The following is a 12,705-nucleotide window of genomic DNA, read 5'->3' on the forward strand; positions in this document are numbered from 1 at the left end:
TACAATGGGTGTCTAAACAAATCAAGTCACTAGCAAAGCTAAACTTCAGAGCTCAGTGTATGATGTCTGATTTTTAATTTGTCATGCTTCTATGAGTTAATACATGGAAGATCTTGAACAATGTCCTGACTTCCTTTAATGTACTATTCTTCAGTTATGAGGATATAGATACAAATGTTGCCTGCAATATAAAATTTTAGGAATGATTAACCGAGTTAACACACACCTACAGTAAATGTAAGCATTGGGATAAGAAAAATGAAGAGGCTGAATGCCCTCTCTAATAACAAGATCCTGGGTAATTCCATTTCGAATACTGTCATGGAGATAATTAACTTTGAATACTTTTTCTTCTAGTGAAGGATGCACCAGGATCTCAGAGATTCCAACAGTTCTAAGTTCCAGGTCTCTGAGTTCATCCTGATGGGATTTCCTGGCATTCACAGCTGGCAGCACTGGCTCTCCCTGCCCCTGGCTCTGCTCTATCTCTTGGCTCTTAGTGCCAACATCCTTATCCTGATCATCATCAACCAAGAGATGGCACTGCACCAACCCATGTACTATTTCCTGGGCATCCTGGCAGTAGTGGACATGGGCCTGGCAACGACCATCATGCCTAAGATTTTGGCCATCTTATGGTTCAATGCTAAGACCATCAGTCTCCCTGAATGCTTTGCTCAGATGTATGCCATACATTGCTTTGTAGCCATGGAGTCAGGTATCTTTGTCTGCATGGCTATCGACAGATATGTAGCCATTTGCCGTCCACTGCAATATCCATTGATAATTACTGAATCCTTTGTGATTAAATCAACTGTGTTCATGGCATTCAGAAACAGTCTGTCTCCCATTCCAGTGCCAGTGTTGGCTGCTCAAAGACACTACTGTTCCCGGAATCAAATTGAACACTATCTTTGCTCTAACCTTGGGGTCACTAGCCTATCCTGTGATGATAGAAAAATCAACACTATTAACCAGCTACTTCTAGGTTGGACACTCATGGTTAGTGATCTGGGATTGATTATCTTATCATATGCTTTAATACTTCTCTCTGTGCTGAAACTGAACTCAGTAGAAGCTGCATCTAAGGCCTTAAGTACTTGCACTTCCCATCTGATTTTAATCCTGTTTTTCTACACAGCTGTTATTGTCATTTCCATCACTCATAGTGCAGGAATGACAGTTCCCCTCATTCCAGTTCTACTCAATGTGTTACACAATGTTATTCCCCCTTCCCTCAACCCCATTGTGTATGCACTCAAAAACAAGGAACTCAGGCAGGGTTTATACAAAGTGTTTGGGATAGGTATCAAGACTAATTAACATGCAGAGATACTCACTTTTGTTATCATTCCATGTACTTAGCCTTTATATTCATCAATACTTGCAAATGACAGCGGTATTAAGGAGCAGAGACATAACGGCAGCATTTAATGTGAGACAAGAAATCAACGGCAAGAACTGAATTTTGATAAAAAGAGACTGGTGCAATATTTGAAATATTTGAGTGCCACACAAAAATCTTTGAGTTTTAAGCAAAAATCTTTCTTTCAAAGATTTACAGAATGGTGCTTGTTGTCTCAAAGAATTCTAGGGAAAGGCAAATGATTTATACATCTTAATTTCTTACCTCCTTGCATTACGTAGGACTTCCATCATTGTCAAATAGAAGTGGTCAAAACAGATATTCTGCCAATCTCTTCCTTTAAATTAGAGAGTTTAATTTATTTGCATTTTTTGTAATTTTGATAAGACCAATATTTGCCACTTTGCTCTTTGCTCCCTCATATATCTTACATCATAGAACTTGAATAGACATTTCTCTAAAAAATATGCAAATGGCCTAAAAAGATGCTTAACCTCATTAGTCAATGGGCAAATTCAAATTAAAGCCATATTAAGATACCACAACATTCCCTAAAATGTCTTTTTAAAAAAAGGGGGGGATTGTACATATTGGAAAAGATGTAGATGCACTGGAATTCTATTGGGAATATAAAATGATATTGCATCTGTGAGAAAAACTTGACTACTCGGAAAATTAAACACAATTACCATATGACCCATCTTCTACATTAATACTCAAATTAAATGAAAACAGGAGAGATGTTAAAAAATTTGCCCAAGAAGGTTTTTAATAACATTTTCAGTCAGAAAGTAGAAATAACTTATATATTCATCAGGTGGTGAAAAGATAAACAAAATAAAGTATATCCATTAAAGGAGTTATTTTTCTGTCACTAAGATTAAGTACAATATATGTGAACTTTGAAAACATTATACAAGATGAAGAAGACACAAAAGCCCATCTATTGTGTGATTCCATTTATATAAATGTCCACAATAAATAAGTGACACATAAAGAAAATTAGTTGTTGCCAGAAACTCAGGGTAACAGGACAATACGGAAAGAATGACTAAAGTTTATAAAGTTTCTTTTTGAGGTGATGGAAATGGTCTGGAGTTATATAGTGGTAACAGTTGCATATAAATATAATGCACCTAAAGTCACTCAATTGTACATGTTTAAGTGGTTAAAATAATTAATTTCACATTATGCAATTTCCATTACAAAGTGAAAAAAACTGTTTTAAAAGTGTCCTCTACATATATACTTATATTTGTTTCATGGTTTCTTGTAAAATAAAAGAACTTACATGACTAATAAAATAGTTTTTAAAATTGTGTAAATATATGATGTACTTTAATATAAAAATTTTCAATATTCATTTTTTGAATGTGCGTAATACATAGTCACAATTGCAAAGGATAGAGTTTATGTTTAAATATTGCATTATCCAAATTTTTTCTAAAATATATAGAGTAATTTTATTAATATATTAAGACCTGTAATCCCGCGCCTTTGGGAGGCCGAGGTGAGTGGATTGCCTGAGTCCGCGGGTTCAAGACCCGCCTGGGCAAGCGAGACCTCATCTCTACAATAAATCAAAAAATTAGCTGGGCATGATAGTGCGCACCTGTAGTTCCAGCTACTTGGAAGGTTTGAGGCGGAAGGATCACCGGATCCTAGCAGGTCAAGGCTGCGGTAGCCGGGAGCAGCCACTGCACTCCAGTCTGGGCAACAGAGTGAGACTCAAACTCAAAAAAAAAAATTTAAAAAAAGAAGTATATCATAAGTTACTTTGACATGTAAGGATTCTATTTACTTCTTTCTAAACTCATTTTGATTTTTTCAATTAATAAAAATGTACATGCTTTATTTTATTATCTAATTAAATAAATATACTTAGAATTATTAATTGTGTTTTATTATTGTGATTATTGACATCAATCTTACCATTTCAAAATTAGGGCATTTAATTATTTTCAATTTAATATTTATGCATAAGAGTCCTGAATTTTTAAATGAATTTCTACATTGCTATAATATTCATCAACGAATTCATTTTTCTGGAATAACAGAAAACATGTTATCTTGTGCTTTTTTCAAAGTTCATAACCTAACTTAGGGATTAATAAGTACCCAATAATGTCATTTAAGTAGAGATATAAAAACATAAACAAATAAAAAAAGAATGTGTGTGAGTGATTGAAAAACTGTACTCAAGAGCTTTCAGTTTGTGCCCTATAGAGCCTTACACAGAAACACAATTCTGTAATAAATATTAAGATCACTAACTTTTAGCAAAAATAAAATAAAATGTTTTTAAAAGTCTATATTAGTTCTCAACACTCCCCATATATATAGACACATGCATATGAGATCATTTATTTATTTATATATAATCACACAGATAGTTAGAATAGAAATCTTCCACTCTTTTTCCTCTTCCCAAAGAAGTTGACTTGATTCTCACATCAACATCTGTATGTCTAAAGCTCTGAAATATTTATTTGAGTATATAGCATATTTGATTTAAAAGGTCAGTTCAATAGTATGGAATCATGGGGTTTAGAGATTGAAGGCCATGCATGTGCTTATATTGTAGCTTTGTGATAGTTTTTGACTAAGACCCTATGCACGTGGGTCAAATTGCTCATAGCTTACTGTTTTGGCGTTCACAAATTGAGTACAGGAAAAAAGGGCAGGGAGAGTGACTGGATGTTTTTGTTGCTGGTAGTACATAAATTGGAGAAAGGCTTTGCCAAAGAGCCCACAGGCTTTGAATATATACAAAGTGATTACTATATGCTCAGAAATACAGGTTTGGTTTTATTCACTCAGTTTAATGGCAGACATTTCCCCAACTTTCAGCTTGCAATTTAGTATAACTTTTCATGAGGATTATGAATATCTATATTTTCCATAAACACATAAAGACCATTGGTAGTGAGGGAAGTGATTTATGAATCACCCTTATCAAAAGAAGAAATAGCTAGAAAATAGTTCCTGATCATGATCAGAAAACTGTTCTTTTTTATCTGCCCAATTCACATGCTTCATAATGAAAGTCTCATTTTTAAAAAATTCATTACTAAGATGAGTTGGTTGAGAAATTGAGGTTTTGCTTCTGGAATCTCAATTCTGTTCCATTGATCTATATGCCTGTTCTTGTACCAATACCAAGCTGTTTTGATGATTGTAACTTTATAGTAAAGTTTGAAGTCTGGAATTGTGATACCACCTGCTTTGTTTTTTTTGCTGAGGATTGTTCTGGCTTTTCTTGGATGTTTGTGTTTCCATATGAATTCCTGTGTTGTTTTTTTCTAGGTCTGAGAAGAATGTTGTTGGTAATTTAATGGGTATTGCATTGAATTTGTAGATTGCCTTAGGTAAGATGGACATCTTCACAATGTTGATTCTTCCGATCCATGAGCATGGGATATTTTTCCACTCATCTTCAACAAAGCCCCCACCACCTACCAATGGGGAGAGGAGAACCTATTCAGTAAATGGTGCTGGGAAAACTGGCTGACCACATGAAGAAGATTGAAACAGGACCCCTATCTTTCCCCATGCACAAAGGTTAACTCCAAATGGATCAGAGACCTAAATGTAAAACCTCAAACCATAAGAACCTTAGAAAAAGGAAGGAAATACTCTCATGGAAAATCAGAACTGGCATCCCAATTCCTGTACAAAACCCAAAACCCACAGGACTTTAAGAGAGAAGATAGACAAATGGGACCTTATTAAACTGACAAGCTTTTGCAAAGCCAAAGAAACCATCAAGAGAGCAGGGAGACAGCCTACAGACTGGGAAAAAGTATTTGCCAACTCTAGGTCTGACAAAGGCTTAAACATCCTGGGATCTACAAGGAACTGAAGCGTACTGAAAAGAAGAAAACAAACAACCCCATTATAAAATGGGCAAAAGACATGAACAGACACTTCACAAAAGAAGACATTCGAGCAGCCAACAAACACATGAAGAAATGCTCAACCTCACTAATCATCAGGGAGATGCAAATCAAAACCACACTGAGATACCACCTAACTCCAGTCAGAATGGCAATTATCAACAACTCAAAAAATAACAGCTGCTGGAGAGGGTGTGGTGAAAAGGGAACACTTCTACACTGTTGGTGGGAGTGTAAACTAGTGCAACCTCTGTGGAAAGCAGTGTGGCGATTCCTAAAAGCTCTAAAAATTGACCTTCCATATGACCCTGCAATCCCCCTACTGGGAATATACCCTGAAGAACACAAATCACTCTATAAAAAAGATACCTGCACACGTATGTTTATCGCAGCATTGTTCACAATAGCAAGAACCTGGAAACAACCATGCTGCCCATCAAAAGAGGACTGGATTAAAAATATGTGGTACATATACACGATGGAATACTACGCAGCCATAAAAAAGAACAAAATCATGAATTTTGCAGCAACCTGGATGGAACTAGAGTCTATAATACTGAGCGACCTCTCACAGAAACAAAGATCCGAATATCACATGTTCTCACTCATATAATGGACCTTGAACATCCAATGTAATACTATAAGAAAATGACTGATGGTACTGGGAAACTATGGGGGGGAGGGGGATGGGATTAACAGTAGCAAATATCTGTCTGGGGATGGGGAAACACCTCTTATCAACAGGGTGCCTGAATGAAACGTAATTGTACACCTAACCCTTAACTGTACCCCACAAAACCATAATAAAAAATACTGATTAATAAAAAAAAAAAATTTCATTACTAGAGTGACTTAGTTACAAGTGTGTTTCATTAATTTTAGATGACAAACATATTTAAATGAGCTCACTGTTGACGGGTTATAAAGTTTGAGAATGATCAAGTAAGGAAACATACTCACTGTCTATGGGGCTTGGGGTGAGAATAGACAAAGATGATACTGAGGTTGTACTTTATCAGTGGTGATATTTTATACTAATGTACTACTCTAACATATTTACTCAGAGCAAAATATAAGTCCATTTTATTTGCATATAAATTTAATGATGATGTCTTGAAGTCATTTAAATTTTGTTTTGAAAAAAATTATATTTACTTTGTGGTTAATATCATATTCCTTAGTATCACATTGGACCTTTATCTGAGAGACTTCTAAATATAGTAAAGATGAGAACTAGACACTTCATGTAATAATAAAGTCATTTTTAGTAGTTTAGTTTCTTATGTGTATAGTAATTAAAACTACACACATAAAAATAAACAAGAGAAAAATAAATAGGATATTTGTGTAATATTTAGGAGCTATATCCTTCAAAAAAGAGCACAAGTCATCTCAGAGATATATTTCCTACTCTCACATTATGAGTAGTTATGTGTTCCCTATTTACTGTCTTCTGGTACAAGGACACACATGGTTAAGAGGTGACTATTGTAATATATCAAGAGAGAGGAACTAGTAATGATCCTATTTTTTCAACAGTTTATGACTATTTGATATAAATGAATCAAATATTTATTAAAAATGCATTTAAAAGCCTAGCTTGTTTCTACAGTAATCAATTATGTGTGTGTATGTGTATGAGTCTAAATATACATAAATACTACTTTTTAATTTTACTTATTTAATGATAAAATTTAAAAGAACTGTGCAAAATATAATGTTGCACACAAACATAAAGTAAAAATTGATAAGCTAGTTAGAAACTTGATAACAATTTTGGTATTCAAAGAAACACATTCCTAGATTGCAAACTCATATTTCTTTTGTACATAATGCAAACTACAAAAACTACAGGTTTTTGGTAGCCTTGAAATTAGTAGCATTCAGTTCACACCAGTGTTGATAAATAGAAAATTGAGGATAAGACAATAAGCTGTGGCTAAGTAGATTTTTACAATTCTGTACTATGTACTAGTAAAGTGATGATGACAATTTCAGTGTTTGTTTAAATTATTTACCTTTATTGACCAAAATAAAGTATTTGTTTTACCTACCCCCTTTTTTTTTTTTTTTTTTTTTTTTTGGCCTGCTTTCTTTTTTTTTTTTTTATGATAGGGATTTTTTTTCAAATTTTGCATTTTCTGTTGGTTTATGAGGTAGACGTATTAGTTCTGTTTCTACTATTTTTTCCCCAAAACACATTCAAGTGGCAGCATAATAATTATTATAGTATATTATGAAATTTCATTCATTCATTTATTCATTCATCTGTCCATTCATTAAAAAGCGTGTATTGATATTTAGTATGCGTTTAGTGTCTTGCTAGGTGCTGCAAATATAAATATAAATTCAATCTGCCCAAATCTTCAGGGTGTGTTAAACAGTGGTTTAAATGAATGCTTATATTACCATAATGTTAAAATAATAAAAGAGATTGAATTTCTTGTTTATAACCTGTTACTTGTGCTTGTTAGTCTCATGCTAATGGTAGCATATGGTGTTCTTCTTAAAAAAATTTTTTTTCTCAATTGACAAAATTTATGAATTTATTCAATTTATTCAATACAACATATTGTTTAAAAATATATATACATTGTGGAATGACTAAATCAACCTAATTAACACACAAACACATATTTGTTTTTGTAGTGCGAACACTTAAAAATCTACTCTGTAAGAATTTCCAAAAATATAGTACATTTTTATTATCTATAGTCACATGTTGTACAATAGATCCCTTGAACTTGTTACTCCTATTTAACTGAAATCTCTCCCTCTCCAAAAGGGAGTAAATTTTTCCTGAAGAAAGTGATGATTGAATGTAGATTCGATAGGGTGGTAGGTCAGGACACAAAATAATGTAGAATAGAAAATTTACATTTGTGAAAGTATTTTAATGCCCAATTCAATAGACAACAGCTGTGTTCTCATATCTTCTTCTGCATGCAATCTGTTAAGAAATGTTATTTAATGTTAATGAAGAATATGCAACCTTATACAGATACATAGTTGGGAGAAAAAGGAGCTGTTTTTATTGCATCTTTCAGATTATTTTTTGGATACTGTATCACAATTAACAAAAAATAGTTTCCAAAAGATTAGTTGAAATGTGGAATATGCAGCTATATGAACTCTTTGTACTCTATTGCATTAAAACCCATTGGTCTATCTTGCATTTGAATTCATCCCCACCCATGTATCATTTTGTGACATCAGCACTTGTCATTTGGAAATATTGAGTCACTGAATTACACAAATCTTGCAAATGTTGACATTGTTTATTACACAATACTATCACAGCGTGTGAACTTTGGATAATTTCTCTGTATATTAGTAAGATAATGAAACTGGAAAGGGCAAATAATACGTTAGTATTGTTATAAAAATTGAGATTGCATAGTTTCCACCAGATGGTCTTGAGGCCCTCACTGGTCCTTAGATAAGACCTCAACAACTGTTGCAATGGATACCTCAGAAGTAAAACTGGAGGCAACTAGAGATAAATCACTAGTGATCAGTGAGCCAGGATAGAGATATAATTAAACTGAGAAATTACAGGGGAAAGAATACACCCAGGACTTTTTTACACACCTAGTAGTTATGGACCTTATTTATGTATTATGCCATAAGTATTTTAATAGACAATTTTATTCAATAGAGAAAAAATCCTAAGATTAACAAATAAATGAAAAAAATGAATCAATATTCAGAAATAGTATAAATGTTTTGAGTTATATACTACATTTATTATTTTTGAGGTCTAACATATATGTTATATGAGTTCTTTATTTCCTGAGTAAACTTGTCTGCACAGTTGTTTACAATATGATGTTTACTCAATGTCATTTCTTTAAAAATTCATAAATGGTGTTTTTGTCCACATATTATCAATTTAATTTTTAAATCACCAGTGAGCAAGTATGTATCTGCTTTTAATATTTCCTCTGTTATATTTGCTGATTCATAAAATGTTTAAGAGAATAGGTACAAATATCTTTCATTACACAGATATTTATAAATGGAATACACTTGACCTGAAGGGATGAGGTTACCAGGCAATGGACAGCCTTGACTGAAGAAAGAAATAAAACTCACTGTGTCTCTTGTAAATAGAATTTTCTTCATGATTTACATCCTGGTTTAAATGCCATCTCTCTGTTACTTTCTAATTTCCTCAACATTAGAGGATTTTTTTTTTTTTTTTTGCTATTTTAGCACTTGTGCAAAAATTCTGTCATATTACTCTTCTAAAATATACTCTACTTGTATGTATGCTTGTTTACTTGAGTGACTAAATTTCCATTCTCTCTTTTATTCATTTCCTGCTAAGATGTTACAATAAACATATATATTTTATTCCTCTCTGGTTTTAATTGACTACTTGACTCTTTCCAGACTTCTGTAAAGACTATTATCATAGAACTCATTTGGGTATATTTTTATTGATATTTAACTTCCCAGCTAGACTGTGAGTTTCTTTCTGTGGATTTCTTTCTTGAAAAGCCATCAGAACTATCATTGTCATTTGTTGAGTTCTGACAATTAAGTTCACGAACTTGCCACTGTGTGCTTTCATTGGTAGCACTCTACAAATAACTGTATTAGAACACCCTCCAGACTCAGCTGATCTGGCTCCCAATGACTTTTTTCTTTGCCCAAAGATAAAGGAAATATTGAAAGTAAGACATTGATGACATTCAGGACATAAAGGGTAGTACAATGACAGCTCTGATGGCCATTCCAGAAAAAGAGTTCCAAAACTGCTTTAATGGGTGGACTAGGCACTGATGTCATTCATAAGTTTCCAAGGGGATTACTTCAAAGGTGACGGTAGTGATATTCAGCAATAAGGTATGTAGCATTTTTTCTAGGATGAGTTTGCATACTCATTAATTGTTAGACCTCCAGTAATGGTGTTGCTGTTTTCATTCATATATAAAAACTTAAAAGGAAGTTCCCATGGAGATAGAGTATACTGGTGGTTACTAGAAACTGGGAAAAGTATAAGAATGGGGAAAGAAAAAGAAGTTGATTAATAGGTATAAAAATACAGTAAAATAGAAGAAATAAGATTTAGTGATTGATAGTACAGTCAGGTAACTATAGTTAACTAGAAGAGAATAATTCACCTTTCCCTAATATTTAAAAAAAGATACATGTGTGAGAGAATGAATATCCCAGTTACCCTGATTTGATCAATACATATTGTATGTATGTTTCAAAATTTCACATGTACCACCAAAATGTATACAAAAAAATGTAAAAAGACAACAAGAGTTTTAAAAAGTAATGAAAGAAGCCACCATTCTACTCTCTACTTCTATGGGATCAACTGGATATCATTATTCCCCAGCAATTATACATATTTTCAACATCATGTTGTATACAACAAATGCATAAAATTTTATGTGTTAATTTAGACCAAGTTAAGTTCATTAAAATGAAGAAAATAAGGAAGAAAAAGAAGGGAAAGGCACTGAGATATAAATCCAGAATTAACTATAAATGTTCCCAATATGGTTTCAGAATACATATTCTGGGAGAGAGAAGAGAAAACATATGATACTACACATGAGTGAATGCAAAATACCACACATGAGTTTCTTTTTTGTTACTTTTTCATTCATCATTCTTCTAATTTCAGCTGTCTTGGATCAACTGTCACTCTTCTCACGCTGGAAGAACTTCATGACACTGTCTCGTATCTGTTTTGTCTTTACTCCATAAACAATAGGGTTTAGAGTTGGGGGAAGAAGAAGATAAAGATTAGCCACAATAATGTGAAGAGAAGGGGGAATGGTGTGCCTTCCAAAACGGTGGGTAAAGAAAGTGAAGAATGCTGGAACATAGGTGATGATGATAGCAGATATGTGAGCAGTGCAGGTGCTGAAAGCCTTCTGTCGAGCATCTGATGATGAAAGGCTGACCACTGCTCGAAGGATCATAGTATAAGACACGGATATACAGCAAATGTCAAACAAACCAATTAGGAGAGCAACTATCAGACCATAGATGACATTGACCTTGATGCTGGCACAGGATAACTTTACCACAGACATGTGGTCACAATATGTATGGGAGATGATATTGCTTCTGCAAAAGGGCAAACGCTTGACCAAGAATGGGAAAGGAATCATCAGCAACACACCCCTCAAAAATGTGGTAAGCCCAGCTTTAACAATGATAGGGTTGGTGAGTATGGTAGCATAACGCAAAGGATGGCAAATGGCCACATAGCGGTCCAGAGCCATGAGCATGAGCACACCAGACTCTACACCTGTGAAACCATGAACAAAAAACATCTGGGCTAAGCAAGCATTGAAGTTAATTTCTTTGAGATTGAACCAGAAGATGCAGAGGGCATTGGGTAGAGTGGTGGTGCAGGTAAGGAGATCAATGAGGGAGAGCATAGCCAGAAAGAAATACATTGGATGGTGTAAGGACTCCTCATAATAAATGAGGTACACAAGACCAAGGTTTCCCACAAGGGAGATAGTGTACATTGTGCAGAGTGGAAGCGAAATCCACACATGTACTCTTTCCAGACCAGGAATTCCATTAAGAATAAAAGATTGGATGGCCACATATGAATTGTTGGAAATCAGCATTGCTAACTCAATAGAGGAACACTTTTTCCAGGAGTTTCTGTCCTAAGAAGAAGAAATTAAGAAATAAGAATTTGATTCAGATCTTCCTTGCAAAATTCCTTTATTTGAAATAAAATTGTATTTATAGTAGTGTCAACAATTATAAACAATAGTGACTATGAAAATACACAATTTGTTGAGTAATTCTGTATTCTAAATACTATTTTAAAAGTTTTATAAACAGTCTAAATGTAATTGCAAAACAATTATATAACTTTTATTATTTTTATTATAACTTTTTAAATCATCAAATAGAAGTAGAAACTGAGACAGAGTCAGACTGAACATTATTGAAGGTTACACAATTAGATTCAAGAACAGAAATGATATTAATATATGATTCCAGTACCCAAGCAGTTTTTTTCCTGTGCACCCTGGCATGACAAAGTACATACTTTATGGTAGCAAGTTATAATTACATGTGAAATATGGTCTAAAATATACTTATTAATTTAATTTTGTGCAGCAATATGTAGATTATGGTTATTTCTACCAAATGGCGCATTATTTAGATTTCAGTTTTTTCTGTACTGATGTATGACTTGCTAGAGTTTATGTCACTCTTGAAGCCCCAGTTATTTATCTGTAATGGGAAGCTAATGATACCTACTTCAAAGAGTTCTGAAAAGTAATTAGAAGTTTAGTTTATATCTAGGTTAGTATTCTGGTGGATTAGATTTACTAATTGCTCAAAATGCATATGTAGATGCAAAATGGATATAAAACACAGCAATGATGACCACAAAGTTCAATCAAATTTGATTGTTTCCAAAAGGAGAAAGATAAAAATGCCCAT

The 12,705-nt window shown here is 33.6% G+C and overlaps 2 protein-coding genes across 2 annotated transcripts; one reads left to right on the forward strand and one right to left on the reverse strand.

Moving 5' to 3' along the window:
- The first annotated feature begins 363 nt into the window (after window positions 1–363).
- On the forward strand, window positions 364–1,323 carry LOC103268966 (putative olfactory receptor 56B2). Its single transcript, XM_008066548.1, has one exon. It carries the CDS (start codon window positions 364–366, stop codon window positions 1,321–1,323), a length of 960 nt encoding a protein of 319 aa, XP_008064739.1.
- Window positions 1,324–10,916: 9,593 nt separating this feature from the next.
- LOC103268953 (olfactory receptor 52N5) lies at window positions 10,917–11,870 on the reverse strand. Its single transcript, XM_008066537.1, has one exon. It carries the CDS (start codon window positions 11,868–11,870, stop codon window positions 10,917–10,919), a length of 954 nt encoding a protein of 317 aa, XP_008064728.1.
- Window positions 11,871–12,705: the final 835 nt, after the last annotated feature.

This window comes from Carlito syrichta, unplaced genomic scaffold (assembly GCF_000164805.1).
Source record: "Carlito syrichta isolate Samal-C Ts95f unplaced genomic scaffold, Tarsius_syrichta-2.0.1 Scaffold308998, whole genome shotgun sequence".
Taxonomy (NCBI): Eukaryota; Metazoa; Chordata; class Mammalia; order Primates; family Tarsiidae; genus Carlito; species Carlito syrichta.

Coding starts and splice junctions, on each gene's coding strand:
- LOC103268953 (XM_008066537.1), bottom strand. CDS start 11,870: ATGCTGATTTCCAACAATTCATATGTGGCCATCCAATCTTTTATTCTT.
- LOC103268966 (XM_008066548.1), top strand. CDS start 364: ATGCACCAGGATCTCAGAGATTCCAACAGTTCTAAGTTCCAGGTCTCT.